General features: G+C 38.8%; 1 protein-coding gene and 1 long non-coding RNA gene across 4 annotated transcripts; one reads left to right on the top strand and one right to left on the bottom strand.

Moving 5' to 3' along the window:
• Window positions 1–1968: 1968 nt before the first annotated feature.
• Window positions 1969–18643, bottom strand: ubtd1b (ubiquitin domain containing 1b). 3 transcript variants are annotated; one of them, XM_032573920.1, is made up of 5 exons: window positions 17943–18643; window positions 6748–6975; window positions 6512–6669; window positions 5178–5468; window positions 1969–5056 (listed from the first exon to the last, which is right to left on the bottom strand). In XM_032573920.1, the coding sequence occupies exons 1-4, from the start codon at window positions 18013–18015 to the stop codon at window positions 5199–5201; spliced, it is 729 nt and encodes a 242-aa protein (XP_032429811.1). In that variant the 5' UTR covers window positions 18016–18643; the 3' UTR covers window positions 1969–5056; window positions 5178–5198. The 3 variants fall into 3 exon arrangements, with proteins under 3 accessions (XP_032429811.1, XP_032429810.1, XP_032429809.1); XM_032573919.1 differs by having other exon boundaries at window positions 1969–5062; window positions 17943–18642; XM_032573918.1 differs by having other exon boundaries at window positions 1969–5468.
• LOC116726952 (uncharacterized) lies at window positions 18523–19989 on the top strand. Its single transcript, XR_004340730.1, has 3 exons — window positions 18523–18675; window positions 19428–19633; window positions 19758–19989. It is a non-coding gene; the product is annotated as an uncharacterized LOC116726952 (long non-coding RNA).
• Window positions 19990–22003: the final 2014 nt, after the last annotated feature.

Below are 22003 nucleotides of genomic sequence, written 5' to 3' on the forward strand. Positions count from 1 at the left end.
AAGTTACATTTCTATCAGTTGAGGGCGGTGGCATTAGTTGTCTTCACGTGTCATTTTCACACCATGGAATTTTTCAGCATGTAGAAAATCAAATCTGTAGAACCAATGTCTTAGCTTTACCCTTACACCACCCAATTTGACATGAAACATGCAAACTTTCATGTCAGATATCTAAACGTGCTGTTGAAATCCAAGGCTGATGTGTAATTACTGTTTTTCTTTGGGCCAGGTACACAGTGACAAAGAAACAAAACATGTTTTTATTTCTACTTCTGAAACGCTTCTGAAAACCCCATGACGATAAGGGTGGTCTGAGACTCAGAGCCTTAACGGCTAATGAGACTTAACCTCAGTTGGTGTGCATTTCCCAGAGATTACAGTTACAGAACCCCATGACATAATGTTATATAACTAATGGCTACCCCCGTTTGAATGGTAAACTACTGGTCAGTGAGACTGGAAGCCACAAAAGAGGGAATTGGAGCATGTGGGTTGGGAATTTCCACATTTCAAGGGAACTGTTTAGGGGTTTGTTGGGGGATGGGAGAGGATAGTGCCTATTTCTTTGTTTAAATGAACTGTTTGACAATTTTCAGAACAGACACAGAAAACAGCTCAATTCAATGTTGCCAAAAATGTAAAGGAATGTATTTTATTCTTCTAAATAGCGAACGCTGACATTGCTGTGGTTTCGTGAGGACTGCCAAACAATCCGACGAGCATGGCAGTTTTGAACAGGAAAAAAAGCAAGAGACAAAGTGAAGAACAAGTGTTGTAAATCTAGTGAATCCCTTATACATTGGTGCGTAACCGGTTTCTTACTAAAACCCTGTCTGCTGTGGCGTCAGGTCACCGTGGGTCCATCAGAATTCAGGGTAAAACCCACTGGGTGAGTGACCAAAAGCACACAGCTCTCCCTGTGAAATCCCACCATCAATAGGGGCTTTTTCCCCCCAGGCTCAGTGTACCACAGTCCTCCACAGTCTCTCTGTTGACTGTTTTACAGAAACCAAGACAGAAAAACTCCCTTAAGACCTTCCTCTCTATGTGCCACCCCATGTGTGCGGCTAATGCCGGAATAGGATCCTTACATAATCAGAAAATACCTTCTGTGGCTTTTTAGAGAAAAACCAACTATGTTAACACACTGAGCAACTTCCTGTTGCCCAGACAGAATGATAAGCATTTAACAGCTTTTCTTTGTAATAAACAAAATTAAAGCTTGTGATTTTTGTACAAGCTACCAAGCTATAGCAGAAAGTGCAAGATGCAGCTATCTGTGGTTTGAAATGTATTTTAGAAAATGGGTGATTCATGAGTGATCATCAAGAAAAGCATTGTAGGGGTAAAAAAAAAAAGTGCTGTAGCGGTGTTTGTCTGGCCTCGTTCATTTGTCAAATGATTGTGAAACACCAACTCCTGTAGTCGTACTGCAGGTCGCAGAGCAACAAGAAAATGTGGAAAAAAAGATGGAACCCAGCTTCATGAACCGGATTCTTTCCTTGAATGTCAGTCACATGCTACAAATGGACACATTTGCCAAGAGAAACCTGGAAACAAACGAGGTTCCCTATGTTTGTTAAGCAACCCTTGTTCCTATCTGTGCACATGAACACAGCGCCATCTTGTGGTAAAGACGGAGATACAGATATTTCTCAAATTTGAATATCTTTGAAAACTTAATTTACTATAAGTTCAAACAGTGTATTAAAATAGCACAATTTGCGTAATGATTTTTGATTATTGTGGCTTACAGTTAATATAAAGCCAAAATTCAGTTTCTCAATTTTAGAATAAGAACATTTTAGCAATTTTTAATACTTTAAAAGGTAGTTGGAAAATCAATGTGTGTGAGTTCCATGTTTTGAAACGATCTACTGAAATTACATTAAACTTATTGAGATGCATTTGTAGATTGTCTCCAGTGGGGGGAAGAAAAAAAAACTGAAGGAAAACCTAATGCAAGAATTACTTTCACAAGTTTTACTTTATTCAACAGTTTAAAAACATGATTTTACATGAAATCAGCATATAAATGAACAATAAAATAACTTGTAAATGTCATGTCCTTAACATTTCTCTCTGACTAAATAAACCCATTTTAAAAGAAATATTTTAGTGCTTTATAATGGCTGTTCTGCTGCGAAAAACAAAAATCTAAACCTAAACCTATAACTTAATTTAAAGTTCTTAAAGGCAAGAATAGTAAGTAATACATGGAGTGGCAGCTCCTTGCTGATATAAGAATATAATCTCTTGATCTCACCTTATGGCTTTTGTTTAATTTCATAGTCGTTTTGGGGGTTCATTTGTGTAGCATAAAAACAAATGTCCACAACATTTACATTACTCTGTCATGTGTTCTGTTCTGAGGAGTACAAAATGTTATTCTTATATATAAATTTTACTCCCGTTTCTCCAGACTGACCTGAATAATCCGAGTTTCCAATGTGGACAGACTGAAACTCAAACATCTCTGGAGAATTGTGTGACATTTTGTGAACCTCTCCTGAAATATTAACATCTCAGACAAATGATCACTACAAAAACAAAGCATTTAAAAAAAAAAATTATTATTTTTTTGCAAACAAGCAACCAAATATAGGTGAAAATCAACCAAGTGGGACAAATTCACAGCTTTGGAAACTATAAACACACATTTGTTGTACTATGTTTTTACAAGCAGCTCACGTGACTGAGAAAGAGCCCAAGAAGGACCAAAAATGAGACGGTAAAAGAAGCAAACCTTGGCTATATGACTTCCATCCTGGAGGATATGCTAAAGGGGAAAGTTTAAAATTGTACAACATACGTGTAGAGCAAGGATTTTTTATTTTTTTTTGTTACTTACATGGCTTTACATTACTGATTTCACGTGAAGAAATAATGAAAATCAGATCCATCAGGTTTTAAAACGAGGTAAACATACCCTTTAAAAAAAACACACTGAGGTTTTTGTTACCTGAAGTTGTAATTTTAATTAAAATATTCCATTTCTTTTCTAAAAGCATCGAGAAAGCGAAAAGCGTGTGTTACCGTTTGTACCATGGCTCGGCGCGAATGAACTGCAATAAGGCTGCCGAGGAAAACATTTCAGGGTGAGTAGCATTCTGCCATTTAGTGCTCAAAGTAACGTTCAACCGCGCTTTCCTATCGACTAGGCGTCCATTTTGTAATTGTAATTGGACGTTTGTAATTTAGCACCTCCCGCGCGAGCTTTTTACCCTGTGAGCAGTCCGGTCGCACTCAGCTCGTGCGCGCTGTTACAAAGTGCCCCGCTTTCTAATAAGAACAGGCCCGCGCTCCTCCTGAGCATAGTCATAAGATCGCGGGAGGGTTACCGCAAAGTCTTGTCCCTTCAAAGTCTAATATAATAGAATGTGGTTGGTTTCTTGACCACCAAGGGAAATAAATGCTGTGGGGGGGAAGCGCCGTTTACAAGTATTAAACAGAAAAATGTTTGCGCACAAAGGGGCCGTTTAAAGTTGCGGGTTAAAAGTTCTTTGAGATCAAGTGGTTACTGCATGCGTGCTTTACTGGACCCAGAAAACTAGAATAGGGGTTCCTTTTTGAGGTTCTTTGTAGCTCTTGAATTATTTCTGAATCCCTTTAAGTTTCACAAAAGACAAAATAAAAGGACAGATAAACGTCTGTAAAAAAAAAACCCCAAACAAACAAACAAAAAAAGGTTTTCGTTTTCTAGTCGGGGCTCAACTCCCCGACTAGAAAACACAAAGATGGCGGTTCAATAAATGAACTCACCCTGAAACTAAGAGGTTCCTTCACAGCTAAGACGGACAGGACTCACTGATAAGCGAAGGGTTGGCTTTCAGGCTGTGCTCAGATTGTTTTGAAGAAGAGAGATGTGAATACATTTCATAGAAAAATAACCAGTGGGATGCTGGTCCTTATTATCAGATCCCAGCTGGGCTGGACTCTACTTTCACACAACTCTGTTGCTTCAGAAACGAAAATAATACGAGGTTTGTTGTATTGCACATATAGGAAGAAAAAACAACAACAACTTGTTGTTCAAGTCTGTGACATTTGCGGTGGAGTATCCCTGTTAGAAGCGCTGGTATGGAAATGACTTTGAAATGATACAAGTACTGTAAGTACGGTACGTACAAGTACGTTCAGGAGAAGTGAGCAGGTGGAGCGGTGAGAGAAAACGAAGCCCATCTCACTGTTTTTAGGTAAAGTATTCAAAAACTTTAAAAAAAAAAAAGAACAATTCATTTCCTTTCCACTCTTTGTTTATTAGTGGACCATTATTTCACAATTTTCAATACGACATGCCACCACTAGGGGGGGAACAAGTCTCAGAGCGTTCAAATCAACCTCTGAATCTCTGAATCTGGGTTTTGGGTCACAGCTTTGACTCACTGCTCCACGTCCGTTTCTATGCTGGTGAAGGGAATTTTCCTTTATAGTTTCAGGGAATATGAAGTAATTACAATCATCAGCTGGAGAGAGAGGGTGGGGGGGAAATCCACAAAAACAATAAAAAAACAGATCAGAAAGGGGCAGTGTGGCTCCTCCTAGTGGTCACGAAGCCGTCTGAAAGGCAGAAAACTGGATTTTATCGTAGATTGTTTTTCTGCATTAACACATACACACCCATTATAAGACAGCATAATAAAGGCAGCAGTGACAGCAATTTATGATTGATTTGAATCTAAAAAAAATACACAGGGTTCAGCCTATAGCAGGAAGTCTCTCATCCTTTATATTAACCCTTTTTTTTTTAAATCTTGAAGGCACACAATTCTACTGCAGAAGTATAGTAAGAACCTTTAATTGTGCAAAACAGCTCAGTTAGTATTTTGTCAGTAAAAGAAACGTGTTGCATCGTACGCTCCACCAGAGCTGCTAAGTGTCTGTGTGATTTAATCCAACAAGAACCTCTCTGCGTTTCATCCACGTTGCAGATGAAAAGCCCCAGAGGCCGAGTCTGTGTATGCAGTGGCGAAGGGCGCCGTTTCCGCCAGCGCGACGAGCTCCACTTCCGTTTGAAAGTGGGTCAGAGATGGTGAGGATGTCCAGACTCGGCAATCTGCTCCTCCAAATAAAACACAAACCAGAAATGTTAAAAAGTAAGCAGCACTTCTTCCTTTTTAATTTAAGCCTCCAAAATTGTGTTTTCCCTCAAACGCAGCATGGTCAACGGGCGGTACCTCTGCTCCGACCTGCTGCAATCACTGGGACTTGGGCGAAGAGGGAGTGGTTATGGGTGACGGTTTGGGGGCTCCCGACGCCTGTGAGTTGACGATGACCTGGATGACGAAGTCCTTCTGGATCTTGGTGTCCTGCAGACGCGTCTTGTCCGTCAGCAGCTTGCCAGAGAAGAACCAGCGCTGCTGCAGCACGTCGATGTCCTCCTGGGCCTGCAGCTGCTTCTTCAGCTGCCCGATGGTGTCGGCCATGCTGGCGTTGAGGCGCAGGTCCTTTCCCGTGGACAGTCGTACCTAACAAGGCAGACGGTTGAACCGGCAAGCTGAAAAATCTTTAACAATTTCACTCCAATTTTACTTCGTGGATTACCACAGACAGAAGCTGCATTTAAAACACAAATGTGCGGAAAACTTTGTTGATATTCCGCTAGTGTTGAGGGGGGAAAAAAAAAACTATTTGGCAATTGTGTTGTTTCCATTAGATAAGGAACACAAAATCCCACATGAACCAGTTTGTTTATGTGACAAGTCGGTAAAAAACATGCAGCGCTATCGTCCTGCTGTCACCGCCTGACTTCTTTATTTTTTCTGCCAGTAGTAACATCTGGTTATTGATCATGTGACTCGTGTGATGTGGAAAAGGTGTTTCTGTGACAGTTCTGCAAAATACAATAATTTTGATATGGCTGAACAACCAACACCACTCTAGCTGCAAAACTGTATTGAAATAGTTTTTGGAATTGCCGTGCATCCATTAAGAAAATTTAGTTTCATAATTCCAATATCTAATCAATGACTGCGTATTTAAAAATTTTTTTTGTAAATTTCCACCAAAAAGTCAGACATTTTGAGATCTCAATTTATTTATTTATTTTTTTTAGCAAAAAAGTAAATTTCTGACTTTGAAAAGTTGAAAATTTGCTCGAAAAAAAAAGTCAAATCTTGAGAATAGTCATAGAAATGTGAAAAAAAGTGAAAATTCCAAGTTAAAAATGTGAAAATTTTCACCTTTTGGAAATTTTCTGAGCTTCAAAAGTTTGACTTTGAACTCAAATTTCCACTCTCTTCTAGAAAATTTCTGTGTTTTTATTGCAAATTTTCAAACTCAAATTTCCAAATATTTAAATAAAAAATATTTATTTAAATATTTTTTAAATAAATATTTAAAAAATATTTATTTAATATTTTAAATAAATATTAAATAATTTATTTAAAATATTTAATATTTTAAAAAAATAAATATTTATTTATTTATTTCCCCCCTTCCCCCCATCTACCACAAATTGTAGGATAACGTAGTAGGGCAGACATTGTAGTAGAGCTTTGAGTGGAGTTACCTTGAGTTGAAATTCTTTTTTAGACGCTATGGGGGGTTCGGGGCTGTCACTGCAGTCCTCATCGCTGCATTCTGAGATGAGGTTGACAGGGGGCGCTAGGCAGTAGACTGGCAGTTGGTAGCGGTTCCCCAGTTCGTCGTAACATTCGGTCAGAGTCCCTGTGAAAGGAAGGGAGAAAACAAATGTCTAAAGTGTGTGTAAATGTGAGGAATCGTCCCGATGGAGACGGGCCCCACCGTGCGGCAGAGTGATGCTGGCTCCGTCCACTATAGCCTGGGCCAGCTCGTGGTCGTTGCACTCCAGGGCCACGGCGGCGGCCTTCAGGGCGTCCCAGATCTCCTTCCGGCCCTCGAACGCCGGCGCCGTGTCCCAGAACTCGTCTCGCTTGCTCCTCAGCTGTCCCTCCGTCATCGGGTACTCGCTCTTCCACTTGGGACGGTCTTTTTTCAGCGGCTCGTTCCGTCCTGGGAGAGGGAGTACGATAAACTTCAACAGCAAGAAAAAAAATACTTATGTAGGATGCCATTGGCTGAAATCTTTGTCACATAACAAGAAACTAATGAACTCTGTTACATCTTTGCAGTTGAATCATTTCATGTTTGGATAATTTATGCCCTCTGGTTTTGGATGTTGTGCATCTAGAAGGATTTCTGCTATTTTTTCTTTTTTTTAGAAAATATAGCACTATAGAATGGATTTGTAATCCCTACAGCATGACACTGCCACCACCACGTTTCCCTCATGGGGCTCTTGGCTGATTTATGCTCCTTTTTACATGCTTGTCAATACTTCTAAAAAAAGGTTTTATAATCCATTCTCACTTTAGACTTTACGTTCTACAAATATACACTAGTGTCCATCAAATCCCAGTAAAATAAAATCTGTGGTTTGCAGTTGTAGCACGTCAAAATGTGAAAAACCTCAAGGAGGCACAAATACGTTTTCAAGCCACTCAGCCACATTAGCTTCTAACAAGAACATATTTAAAGAGCCAGGAAGAGCTCTGCCCAGTTCCCTATGAACACAATTTGATTGTATTTGCATTTTAGGGCTCAAATAAAAAAATAAAAATAAATAAAATGAAGACTTCAGGTTTAGTGTTGAAACATTCGCAAACACAGGAAAGCACCGCTCCATTATACCAGGTTGGACATAGTAAAGAGTGAATAAGATCTGATAACTGGACGATTTAGTGAACCTTTGGTGAAAAGGATTCTTGGTTTGAAGAGCAAGGAAACGACTTTTTTGTTCAGATTGCAGATTTCTCGCCGGCAGATGTGTGTGCAACAGATATGAACCCACAGAATATGATTCTCATTTTAACGGCAATAAAAATAAAAAAAATAAAAACCTGGCAGGGAAGAGAAATCTGATCTGTCACCAGAGACAGGAAACACTCCCATCACACACCGACGCGTAGTCCCAGTCTAAAATTAGCAGGTGCTGCAGAGCTTGCAATATGCATGAAGGATGTGTACCCTACGCGTGTGTGTCTGTGTAACCCTACCTGTGTCGTCCACCATCGGTTTCAACACAAACGCAGGCACGACTCAGACATTCTGCTGCTTCCCATTGTTTCCTGAAGCTCCTAATGAAGTCATACCTTCCTCTGAAAATGTAAACTCTTCCTCAAATTTTTGTTGAAAAACATGGCTTTTGTACTGCAATATCAGAAAGAAAAAGATCTCTGTACCCTTAAATATGAAGTACAACACCTGCTTCAATTAGAGATGGGAGTCACTGGTTGGTGTGTAAAATATAAATCAGAAGAGTGTGACGTGAAGACCACTGCCTCCGTTTAGACTATATATGATAACACAAATTTAAGACTTTTATAAGACTATTATGAATGGAATTTAAGACCTATATCTTTAAAGAAATTTACAAACTTCACAGCCAACTGGCAAGAAATTTGCACTTGCCCAAGATAGACACAATAAAGCTAGCTAGCAAGGATGTGTTAGCAGTCAGTTAGCGGTAGACTCAATTGTCTTGAGTTGGAGAACCCAAGGACTATGACTGAGTGCAACTCAAACTTTTGCCTGACAGAAAAGTCTCGCAAGGGGGGAAATAAAAAATAAAAATAATAATAATTACATATACAAGATTAGTGCCGTCAAGACCAAATTTAAGACCGGTGATTAAAATATTAAAAGGCCTACTTACTTTTTTAATGAATTTAAGACATTTTAAGGCCTTCATTTTAGATCCATAGATTCAACACCTTTAGCATGCGCAGAGACCTTGAGTGAGAAATCGTCTGTTCATCAGAATCTAACAGTTTTCAAAGTGACTGCCTCTGATCAAATATACATGGGTTTTTCTGCCCATTTGGTAAACTCACTATACCAAAACACTACCAGATTGCCTGACAACTTTCTTATAAAAGTGTGGGAGTTGGATCTGTTAGAGTTTCAACGATTGCTTCCAGGAACCGTTGAAACAAACAGACGCCATTTGCCACAGAATGTCAACTGTCACCCATTCTGATGAATGTATAGATCCAGAGGCCAAGTTGATGGAGAACAGGAAGTCTTTCTGCCTGCATGTGTTATGAAAGATGCTGGATATGGAAATATTGGCAGGATAACCTACTACTTTAACAAGCACTGCATCAGTCAGACGGAAGAGGCTTCCAAACAAAGAGTAATACACTTTATTGGTGCAAATATGAAAATTTGACCGCAAAGGGGGAAAAAAAAAAAAAGGGATTTCCATTTAATTTCATCTCTGTAAAAAAAAAAGGGTCAAATTTGGTATGTCTCTTTATTTACAGTTGATGTGGTTATAAGATAAATAAACTGTTTACTGAATGTCTTTTCATGCATTTTGGTTCAAAATGAACCAAAATGCATTCTGGTTTGTAATAGGAAATCCACATCAATTTTGAGAGATTGGTGATTGGCCAATATTTACATGTCAAACCAATCTTTTTCATTGCTCTTATTTACCTCTGCAAAGGTCTGAAAAATCAGCCACTGTCTCCTTTTGTTAACAATAATCACCTCACTGTTGCCATGCGAACTTAGCAAAAGACCTTTCAGAGCCTTTGAAAGAAAACCTTACACAAGATCTAAATCTTTCATTTATAGTCATCTAATGTGAATCTGACGGTGTAGCAGATACTGTACAGGTCATGTTTGTGTTGAAAATGCAGCTCAGGTTTGGGGTCACATACATGACATTAGTTCCAACTTCTCTACCAGACAAGACAGTCATGAACTGTTTCTACTATAAATATTGACACAGGGAGATTATTATAGTACAGACATCACTGTGATTCTAATCAAGTACGTCTTTAAGTGGACCCAATTGTAACGTAGAGAGTTAGCTACCCTGCAGGCGCACACGTTTTTGGCAAAACTCAATTTGTGTTGTTTAATCTACAGATAAACATATTCGATCTATTAAAGCTCAAGTAAAGAAAGTACAAATTATTTGAAATACATTTTTATGCATCAGAACACAATTAAAATGGTAGCTGCACTAATTCTACTATTACATTACTGGTGATCGGCCAATGCGTGAGAAATCAATATTCTCTACCTCCACAGAGGTCTGAAAATCAGCCATTTTCTACCAGGTCATATCTACATGTGTGCAGTAAATAGTCTCCCTTCTGTTACCTAGCAACTTTTAAGACAAAAAAAAAAAAATCTGCATTGGCAAAAATTGACTAATACCAATTGGCCATGCATTAAAAAAACTGGAGGAAGTTGGACAACAACTGAGTGGATGAACTTAAAAAGAAGAAGCTGTATTCCCTGGAGGATAGATTTATCCTTCCCAGACAGCAATTGTGATTTTATTGTATTGTTCCTCAATTTAGAACCACAATAAAACCCAAAAACGGTAAGCTAGACTGTGTTTAAATGAGAATCCTAACTGAAACCACTCGCCTTAAACGTTTTGCCCCCAAACTTACTGAGAAACTTCAGAGGACTCAAGTGGGAGAAGCACAGTTGATGGAAATAACTGTGGTCTGGAGTTTGGGTACGAAAAATAGGCAGAAACAAAAGGAAGTGATTTGGATAACAGCCCTGCTGAACACAAATAGATGGATGAAGCAATGCATTACAGACAGATGAAGCAATATCAAGCCGTTTCGCTCCTGCTGGGCTCATAAAAAGCAGGGTCCATGTGAGGAGGCTGCATTGAAGCGGGATACATTTATGAACGCTAATGAAAGGAGTCATGAACAAACAAATAAAAAGCCTCTCTGGTGCTATGTTCCATCAAACACGCCATAAACACACAAAACGATTAAGAATGAGAAAAACAACAGGTGGTTATGAAAGGATTTTCTGGCTCTGCTGTAACATCGCGCTGCTCAAGTTGCGTTTTGCCTCAGACATTTAAACAGCCTTACACATTCTCCTGTTCTGAGGTCATTAATGCATGTTGGCGCATTCTCTCCCAACACGAAGCGCACACAAAGTGGCCTTTTTATTGTAGCACAAACTAAAAGGCAACAACTTGCTACAAAACAAAAAGCTCCTGCTACGTTTAAGGCAATGAGAAATACTGTAACTGCTTTCAGCTGTACTTTTGTCAGCTCATAAAATTTGTAAAGCACAATTAAAACGGTATTATCAGCGTGTTCGTCCGGGTGCTGGCAGAAACGCTGGTTGACGTGATGCTCCCCGTGTGGTGGCGTACACCGCAGGCGCTTAATGTATCGACATGTTTTACAGGAGCGCATACTCCCAGGTGAAGTCAAACACCTCCGCTCATTACCAAGTCATCCAGGTTTCTGGAGTGGTTTCCAAGTGTAGCCACTACCTGGGTAAAGTTTACTTTCATGTTACTCAAGTGTTTGTTGCTTGCATGTAGGACTTTGTTGAACCTGATCTACATGTGCTTTTTTTTAAAAAAAACAGACTATCCAACCATGATGGAACAAATGAAGGTTGTTTATTCCCCCAATAAGAGTATCTCCTGAGTACAAGGAGACTTTTCTAAGAACCGGTATTGGATCACTCTCCGTTCCTAGGAACAACCCTTTTGAGACCTTATACAGACACTGTCTGGAAGAAGGCCCAGCAGAGACGGTGCTTCCTGAGGAAACTCAAGAAGTGCAGCCTGCTATAGGAGCTGCTGGTCACCAGTGTTTGTTCATCTGCCAGGAACAATTGGGTCTACAGAGAGGATCAAGACTGACCTTCCCTCCATCCAGGACTTGTAGGGAAAGGAAAACATCTCTGCAGACCCCACACATCCTGGACACAAGCGGTTCAGACTTTTACCTTCAGGTCGGCATTACGGAAATGCCATTTGCCAAAACAGAGACAGTTTCTTCCACCAAGATGTTTTGATGAATAAAGACGATTCAGAAATTCCCTTGAACCCCACCACAATACGAGTTTGGTTTGTTTTATTCCCAACTAGTCTGCTGGTTTATGACATGGCTAGCAGTACTGATGAGCTGAGGAGAATAAAACATGTTAGCTCCTGAGAGAGTGGTCACCTTAAAGCACAAAGGACCAGTCAGTAATGCTTATCAAGGTGAGCAAACATCTTTTAATGCCTGGACGCCGAGTTCGTATCCACCGCATGTGTGGGTGGCGTTTTGATTAAAAACATAACTGTGGACCACATGGTTGTCTCAGGATAGAATTTAAAATTAGTCAAACTTTATTTTTGGCTATAAATCCATCACTGCATACATTCAAAGTGACCAAGGAAACTTAACTGAACTAAATATTGCGATAATAGCTTCATTACGTAGCACAACTGGTAGAAAATAAACAATTGTTTCCCACAAATATTTCTTTATTATTATTATTTATTTATTCATCATTTACTGATGCTATTATGAAACCTGGAGTGAAAAAGAATTACTGAAACAGTGAAAGTAACCTTCCCACTCATTTTCCAGTATTTGGGGTTTGTAAAGGTTTTCCACATAAAAGTCTGTTACGTCACAGGAGGAGTCATTCTTATCATAATATTGTTATTGAAGATAATTATGATGCATATGATGACCAATCCCTACTTGGGCTCAAACTGGGGCCCTGATAACGTCATTTTTAAATAATCAGCATACATTTCACAATATTTGTACTGGTGTAAATTCAGATTGGCCGCAAATGCAGGAAAACATTTGAGAGCTGTACAATTATGTCACACATGCCGGTTTGGAAAACTATTACAATCCAAACAAATTAATTTGCTTTTCAAATAATTCTAAATTTCCCTCAACAACCTAAGGCCCAGTGCAGACCCGGCATTACCGTGCTCCGGTTAATAAGCAGACTCTGCAGAGAATGAACCAAAATCTATCTGGAATGATCAGATCTCAGTTGCCTGCTTTAGACACAGAACAGGTTGGCACATCACACAATGCGCTCGTCAGCTGGGCAATGAACAGAACTTCTGAAGGGCTGCTTGTGTTTCCGTAAGATCCAGACTTTGAAGAAGTAGAGGGGATCGTCTTACCTCTCCAAGTTAGATCTGTTCACAGTTTGGAGAACTTCAATGTCCTTCCAAAGACTCACGTTCATGGCATTCACGTTCAGTAAAGCCTGACAACGTGATTTAGCTGCATTTTTATTGTTTTATGGGATGATTTTATCACTTTGTTTTTACCTTACCATTACTGCTTGTTTGATGTACTGAACAACTCTCTGTTGGAGCAAAGGTGAACATTTAGTCCAGTTCTAAGATCTTAGGCTAACATGTTCAAACACCACATCCATCCAGGGGTCATGATCATCTACATCAGTCCTCCTTTTGAACCAAGCGCTGTACTGCTAAATCATTCAATTCACTGGACAAGAATAGTGTCATCTCATATTAAATATCGAACATTTTTTCATATTAATGTAATATGGTGGAATACAGATGTGATCTGTGAATCTTGCAATACTAATAGGACTCCTATTGAATTAAAATAAATACAATTTTGATGTTCATATCCAACACATTTACTGAATGAGAAGTCTATCCAGCTACTTGATTATTTCCATTCAAACATGATTCAATAAAAAACGTTGCTTCTTTCCAATGTGTGTAGTTGTGACAAAGAAAAAAAAATCCCCCAATTACCTTAGTGCCTAAAGTGATACTGTAATAAGAGTAAATCTGCAGTATATTGTGCAGCTCTAATTCTCAAACATCTGAGTTTTAAGCACAAGCTAACCGCTAACCTTCAAGAATTATGATGGTCACCAAATATCTTTGTTCCAGATATTTTGATGTTGCAACTACATACATAGAAGAGTAAGAAGAGCTCATTAGAGTGTTTCAGTGTTCCTCCTGAAAACGGTCAGTTTATAGAATGAGTCCAAAGCACTAAAAGCAGACAGTTAGAACATTACATCCCAGCCACAAGCATAAGCTATTTACATTTATAAAGAGAGCTGGACGACTACAACAAGGAGGCAAATTCCTTAGAACAAGGAGGCGTCTGTAAACAACCAAGCATTAAGTCAACATACGGTAATAAAGAAGCCGTCTTTTTTCTTTCTTTTTTTTTTTTTTTTTAGAGAAATTAGATTCCATGCAGGGCCTTTTCTTAGAGATTCAACTTTATTGGTACAGTTCTAAAACAATATTAACATGTAGGTTTTATTTTGCAGTGAATAAAGTTGGGTTGTAAAGTGATTTTCAGTCTGAAATGACCGGGCACAAATTTCTTTCTTCCAAAAACTTCCAAAAACTGATTCACATTTTTCAGTACAAAACAGAAACGGGGAGAAAGCACAGAAACGCAAGAACCCGTTACTCTGAACAGTAAATAATTTAAATACAACAACAACAAAAAGAGAAACGCAAGAACCCATTACTCTGCACAGTAAATAATTTAAAGGGACAAACAAAAAAAAGCTTTTAGTATGTCTAACTTCCTGTGAATCTGGGTAAGGCCGTGTCGGCGCGCGTCCCAAAAGACACAGGAGTCAGTGATGCAGCAGGACACGATGATACTTGCAGTTTTTCTCGTTAAACAGCAACTGGGAGCAGAGAGGAAGAGAGAGGGAGGCGTGTAGATATGAATCAGTGCGGGAAATTATCACCAGTCACAGTCATAAACCAGCTTTAATTTTAAACAGCCACTTATTGGCCTCCGCAGTCTGTACTAGGAGTCACTATGGGATGCAGACAAGAAGGCAGGGCCATGGTTTACTTTTGCATGAAGCTGATGAAAAATATTTAAAGAAAAGAAAACCCGTAATCCTGCTTCGAAAACTGGAGGCAACTCGGCATCCTTAAGAAAATGAAGGTGGAAATTATTTGCATTCTCCCTGGGCTACAAAGGTGTATTAGGGCCTTCATAGACAGAAAAAAGAAATAAATAGTGGCCAAACAAACTCATATTAATCTTAGAAATGTTCTTGTCACACCTGCTTATCTTTAAAGTGTTTAAAACAGTTCTGATCAAACAAAACCAAATGCACAACTGGGTGCAAAAGCAAATGCCTCAACCACACTACTTTGACTTAACACTAATATTTTTTATGTTTGTATTCCACAAATATCTGCAGTATTTTTTTTATTTATTTAAATATTCCCTTTGAGATAGAGGAAGCAAAAATAAAAGTTTCCCCAAAGTTCTGCATATGAAAGGGAGGAGCAAGCAAAGCGGAAAATATTGATTTTATCAGTCAGACGTCCCTAAATAAACTCTTGACGTTCCTGTAAGTGTGACACTCCGTATAGGACTCTACAGCTTTTTAAAAAACAAAACGTTAAAGACGATGGACACCAGTAATAATCTCAGAAGCATTTTATGCTTGCTGGGTAAATCCTGAGAGAAAGATTCATTTTAATCAAAAAAAGGGAAAACATTCCAGATGACTGACGGTATTCCTAGCAGTCGACATCCCAGCAAGTTCACCTAGAGGGAAAACTAATTGGAATCACTATAGGAACTACATCTTAGGGCGTTTTCACACCTGATAGTTCAGTAGACTCTGTTCAATTGGAGACCAAAATTGCAACACTTATTACATTTTCAGCTGGTCAGGTTCTCTTTCACACTGCACTGTGTCAAACAAACCAAATGCTTTGAAAAACCTGTTCCCCTCCTCACCTTTGGTGGCGCTGCACTAAGAACCACTAAAGCAAACCACAACCAAACCTCTGAAGAAGACGCTGAGCGCAAAATGTCAACAAAATGAGTGCCGTCAGATTTTCCTGATTGGAGGATTTCTCTTTAGTCGTTAGCAAAAGACTACGAACCAGTTTTACCATTTTACGTTCCACAACCACAAGTCATGTGTTTGTTGTGGTTGTATTTACCCAGAATGCCACGCACTACAGTCTGGTTCCTGCTCTCTGGATCACTTGCATTCACATATTCGTTCGAACCGCAACAGACTTCATTTCAACCGAACAGAGGCCTAGGTTTGTAGGCGGAGCAGAGTTTGGTTTTTTTGGTCCGCATTCACACCTGCCCAAACAAACTGGATTTTCTAGGCAAACAAACTACAATTTGATTAAATCGAACTAAACAAGGCCGGTGTGAATACACCCTTTCAGTCTACATGCGTCACCTAAGTGAGGCCAAATCTGTACAGCTAGAGAAACATCCAGTACGTACAACTGGAGTCACTGGGGGTTAAATCTCCTAGAAGAACAGAGTAAGCCTTGGGTCTGCTGGATCAAGATTCAGAAAGAGGACCACAATGCACTGCTTCATCTGGTGTTTTAGTTTGGAAAGCAATGTAATTAAGGGCCAAACCTGAATATATTGAATCCCACACCTGAAGCTTGACTGAAAAAGTATTGCAGACCAGAATAATGATCCAAAGCAAACCCAGACTGAAACCTATCACCATTCAGAAATAACTGAATACATATCAGAACGCCAACACTGTACAGAAGGCCTCATCAGGAATTCATTCAGACTGATGTGGGGAATAAAGTCAGACAGCGGATGACGGCTTCATGTCATTTATACCAAATGACATGTTGCTGGTTGTATTTACTATGTTTTAACTTATAGGTGTGGTGCCCAAAATAAGTAAAAACTCACACACAAGTTACTATGCGAGGCGAATCTTTAACTTCGTCACCGACACTTGGCTGAAATTGAAGTTGAGCAGCAATTTCCAGTTTGCTCAGTTGAGCTGTAAATGCAGCATTAACCCTGATTAGGATGCCAAACATTAACGTGGAAGAACAAAGAGAGGGAACACAGCTGTGTTTAACTAGAACATTATACTTACAGGAAAGAGTGACACTGACTGATATGAAATCTATATCCCCGTGTCACAGCTGCATATTTTACAGAAGAGAGGCAGGAAGCAGAACATCATCATTACTATTATCAACATAATAAAAAAGAGCTAAAAGTAATGTGTAAAGTTTGCCAAAAGTAATATAGAGAACACAGCAAATGGGTCAAGAGAGGATGAAATTTGACTTTCTGGTCTTCATGCAAAATTACGTGTTGTTTCCAAACAAACACTGCGCAACACTCTAAACACACCACTCATGGTGGTGGGAGTATCATGCTGTGGAAAGACTTTTCTTTGGCAGGGACAGAGCTGACTGGGGAAATGAGTGGAGCTAAATACAAAAAAACCCAAAAACCACTGGAATAAAAAGCTGCTGGATAGTTTGGGTTCACCTTCCAACAGAGCAACTGCCCAAAACACAGTCAGAGCTACAATAGTTTAAAACCAATGGGAGCCTAAATCCAATAAAGAACCTGCTAAAAATGGTATCAACAGCCGCTCTCCATACAGTCAAAGGGAGCTTGTGTTAGTTTGCAACAATGGATTTGCAAAAATTTTAATTTCTAGTCGTGCAGACTAGATGCTGGTCTACAAAATGCTGACTCAGTGGGGCTAAATACGAATGAACGCCAGGTTTTGTTTTGGGTTTTTTACACATTTTTCTTTGTAAAAATGATTAAAAACCACTTCCTTCCACTTCAATTATGTGTCACGGGGTCTATCAAATAAAATGTTATTGTGACTAAAGACAAAATATTCAATTTCTCAGGGAGGTTTGTAAGCTTTTGCAAGACAATGTTGTGCCCTTTAGTTGCAGCACTGTCACAAGGCCAACAGGCAGTTTTTCAGCTGTGACAGGAGGGAAGCAGCTACATGCTGTGCGGAAAAGTCCCAACAATTCGCACGTCAAGTGAAGAGATGAAGGGGAAGTATATGCAAAGTTTAAAAAAAAAAAAAATTAAAATAGTATGCTAGGAAATATAAACTAGTCCAGTAAACTAGTGGAGACCTGTTTCAGACCAAAGGTCTGGTAACGAGTCAAACTATTGCCGAGTCCCAGGAAAGCCATTTTACTCTGTTTACTTACAAAGGCATAATAATAAAAACCAGGACAGAACAGATGTCATGGGATAAATATCTGCCATGGTAACAGCAGCAAAGGTAACCACTCAGAGCGACGCAGGCCAGAAGAGCCGAACGTTTTTACATTTTCTACACATAAAAAAAAAAAAAAAGGAAGGAAGTCTCACCTCCTCGTCCACCGTTCCTGGCCGACCCTCGGTTATGCGAGTCTCCCCAGTATCTCCCCACACATCCTCCCATGGCTGGAGGTCTGCCCTCTCTCTCCACGGGGTTTTTACTTGATGAACTGGGGGGTCATAGCGGACCAGGACGACGAACTATGTCCGACACGGAGGGAGGCAGGTGGCAGGTAGAACGTGCTGACCCCGATATTTCATCCGTATCCGCAATGTGGGTATCCAGTGAAGGCGTTTCGAGGCTCGCAGCAGATTTTTAAAGTCAGTTTGAGCGCTTTCACGACTTATAAGCGAACCGTTTATATGTTTAAACTTCAACAACACGAGATGAACTGTTATTTTAGAATGCAAGAACCAATGTGCTTATATTCCAGCTAACATTGCCCATTAAAGATAGTTGCGAAAGGGTCGCAACGCGCAGCTTTCACGCTAACAAGCTAACCGAGCTAACTAGTTAGCCACTACAACATCAGTAAACACAAACTTCAGCTAACCAACATCATTTCCCCGCGTGCTGGAAGTCCCACAAGTGCGGGGGAGGTAGTTTACATTCCCCCCCTCCCCCGAAGCTCGGAGAGAAGAGGCACTGTTGTCCCAAGAAGCTGTCTCAAACGCAGCACGTCTTTAAATATCGAAAACGTCTCTTCTCGCTGGTAAAAGGTGACTTGAAGCGGTGAGCTAACGCCACCGAACTTTTCTGGAACGCATGCGCATAAGCGCTCAGGTAGGTTCATATTTAAAGGTAACTGCCGTTCCCCTTCGCAGAACTCATGAACGAACAGCGCTTTTGGTCACACCCTGCTTCCACTTTGTTAACTATATTTATTCTACAGTTGGGAGGAAAAAAGAAAGAAAAAGATGAAGTAATTTTACTCCGTTTAATTTTTTTTTCTTATAATCAATTTGACACTTCCATTGTACATAAACTCAAAGGAAATGGTGAAAGTTTAGCCTATTTATAGATAGCAAACAGGAAAAAAAAGAGATACATAGAGATAAGCTAAGGAAATTAATACGAAGCTTCTCTAAAATCTTATTTTTGCTTTGCATTATTTTTTCAGTTAACCTAAGATTTAGCTTCTTCAGAGTTGTTACCACGGTCAGATCAACCGCATATATTGAGCATATATTTTAAAATATATGCTCAATATAGATTTTTTTTAAATGTTTGCTTCCAAATCCTAATTATCTTCGTTTAATAATAAAGAGTGCAGTAAAGATATAAACAAACTTACGTTGGTTTCAGAAATAATTATTTTATAAATTTTATTGTGACTTTTATGATTATTACTATAACAATCATTCAGCTTCATATTAGAACTGCATGGAGGCTCTGTGTGTTGCAACTTGATATAGTTTTCTTCATAAACTTAACCTGGTTTTAATTAAGCTCAGTTTGACAAAGAGACTTTGATATTGTGAGGCTGTTGTTAGAACTCGTTCGTCATTGTTTTTATCTTCAACATATTTTTGCAGTCTAAGCAAATGAAGATGAAAGAGGAAGCCAGGGATCAGGAATTAGAAAACCTACAGACTTTCCTGTCTCAGAAGAGGCTCTGGCTCCACCAGATCACCAACCAGTTCTGAGGACGAACCTCCACATCGTCTTCATGGTGGAAGGCTTTTTTTTTTTTTTTTTTTCCAAACTGAACAGCTGGCCACGTTTTTAACGGCAACAACTGGTGTGTTACCAACACTAAGTGCTTAATAAACATGATTTGATTTTTAAAATAATTGGACAGAATTTATTCCCCTTGTTATTCTACCATTTCTCTTTCATACATTTTATTCATTGTTGGCTTTCAGGGCCCTGTGATGGACTGGTGACCCGTCCAGGGTGAACCTCGCCTCTTATCTGATGACAGCTGGAGACGGGCACCACCAGCCCCCCTCACCACCCTGCAAGGATCAACGTGTTCAGATCATGGATGGAAAGCTTTTAAGGTAGATTGTCTCCCTTAAGTCCACACTTAAAACAACTTCATTGTTAATGCCACCATCAACTGATTCTATGATATTGCTGACTATTTTTTTCTACTTCTAGAAGACACCCAGAAATGTTTTTTTCACTCCATGCATGTGGCATCATCAGTTCTGATGATGCCACATGCATAGCGAGTCCACAACGTCTTAAAATTGTAAGTCATACTTTTTTCTTTGCTGTTTTTCTGTACTCTTTAAAATACAAGTGCTTTCTCTGTTTAATTGCCCTATTGTTCTTTTTTTTGTAGGTTTTTGTAAAGTGCAGTGGTGCAGTTAATGGGAATGTTCTGATCCTCACTGTTCTTGGGAAGGAGAAATGTCCGTTTGTCTGGAGTGATACTGTGATACTGAATTAAAACAATACTCTGTTCTTGGTGAAATATTTTTCACATTTCCTCTAAAGTGTACCTGTTGTTTTATTGTGCTAATTTTCACAAGCATGTTGTCTGTAAATTTCGAATGTATTGACAATTTGTACAATTCTGTGATAGTATATTGGCAATGTACGCTTGAAAAATGTGGATAAGACTGACATGATAGTGTCGTAAACGTAACACCTGTTAGGAACATACTAACAGGCGTCATGAAGTGTCATTTGGTAAATAATTGCACTTTTAATGAGAAGTTGCTTTCAAAGTTGGATGACAGGTGTTATGTTTATGACAGTGTTATGTCAGTCTTATGCACACCCCATCAAATAAAGTGTTACCTAAATGGTAATATATTGAAAGCACAATGTCCACTTTTCACCTGGAAAGTGTGTTGTAATTGATCCTTCTGTGTTCTGGTGGCCTGATGTGTTTGCAGTACTGCAGTGTGTATGAAGCATGTAATGTACAAAGTGGCAAAGCAGAATAATTAAAGACACTAAGTAACTAAAAAGTTACCTCATTAGCAATTATAATAAACCAAAAGTGTAATTGTAGCATACTGTAATCACGCTACTAATATATAAAATATGTAATACCAATATACTTAAAATACATTCCAAGTATATTTTAAATGTAATTCAATCACAAAAATAGTGCACTCAAAATAAACTAATCAAGCACGTTTATATTACATAAAAAGCATTATACTTAAAGTATACTAAGTGCAACTTAAGTTGTCCAAAAAAGTACATTGAAGTACACTTAGTACACTTTAAATTGTGCTTTAATACAATTTAAATACTGTTAAAGTACACTAAGCACAAAATTAGTTGTTCCAAAATGCCACACTTTAAATTAACTAATCCTAAGTGAACTTGAAGTAACCTCATGATTAGTTGGAGTTAAAGTATGCTCAAGTATGTTAAAATTCAACATACTTGGTATATTAATTTTTCACCAGGGTACGATCTCATATTTTTGACTTATCTGTCACATAGAAATAGAATCTCATAATTATTTTCTTTATTTTGTTATTTTTTAACGTGAAGTGTCCGGCAGTGTAGCACTCAGTTATTGTCCGAGGGCCAAAGAGAAGCCAAACAGATTTATTTTCACAAACAGAGCATTACGGCTTTTGCTATAACACTCCGCTTGCATATGTAATAAATTAGAACAGCGTTCCAACGAGTTTCGTTTCTACTGAAAAGTACCTTTTGAAAATTGACAACCTCTTGGCAGCTATTAAACATCATTTTCATTAAGCCCACATTTCTGTAACAAAATTGGTGTGATGTAATATTCTAATTTTAAATGGCATGTTATTATTAGGTGTAAGTGGAAAACCACCTGTGAGTAAAATAATGTTTCACTTAGTGATCAGGTTCCTGAAATAAACTGAACTTGGACTTTCCAATAATATTTTAATTTATAAAGTTATAAATTATGGAATATTTTTTACTGGCAATGGCGGAAAAGGGCTTCCATACTTTTTTCCACTAAACATGTTTGGAATTCGGACAGTACGTGAATGCATCACCCCTTTCAAAACGTGTTGAACATCCTTATAGATTTCATAAATACGTTTCTTTCTCAAAGATAAACAAGTAGCTTAAAAGGTATCTGTTTACTTGTTCTGTCATCTGTTTTATTCGATGGAATTTGATTTGAAACGTGAGTTGTTCTTATCGACCTGAACTT

This window comes from Xiphophorus hellerii, chromosome 10 (genome assembly GCF_003331165.1).
Source record: "Xiphophorus hellerii strain 12219 chromosome 10, Xiphophorus_hellerii-4.1, whole genome shotgun sequence".
Lineage (NCBI taxonomy): Eukaryota > Metazoa > Chordata > Actinopteri > Cyprinodontiformes > Poeciliidae > Xiphophorus > Xiphophorus hellerii.

What these genes read in the sequence shown, in the direction of transcription:
- ubtd1b (XM_032573920.1), bottom strand. Translation starts at nt 18,015, where the DNA reads ATGGGAGGATGTGTGGGGAGATACTGGGGAGACTCGCATAACCGAGGG. An exon ending in CAGGAACGGTGGACGAGGAG is followed by an intron (nt 6,976 to 17,942) that starts GTGAGACTTCCT and finishes TCCCTCTCCCAG; the next exon opens with GACGGAACGAGCCGCTGAAA. An exon ending in AAAAAGAATTTCAACTCAAG is followed by an intron (nt 5,469 to 6,511) that starts GTAACTCCACTC and finishes CTGCCTTGTTAG; the next exon opens with GTACGACTGTCCACGGGAAA.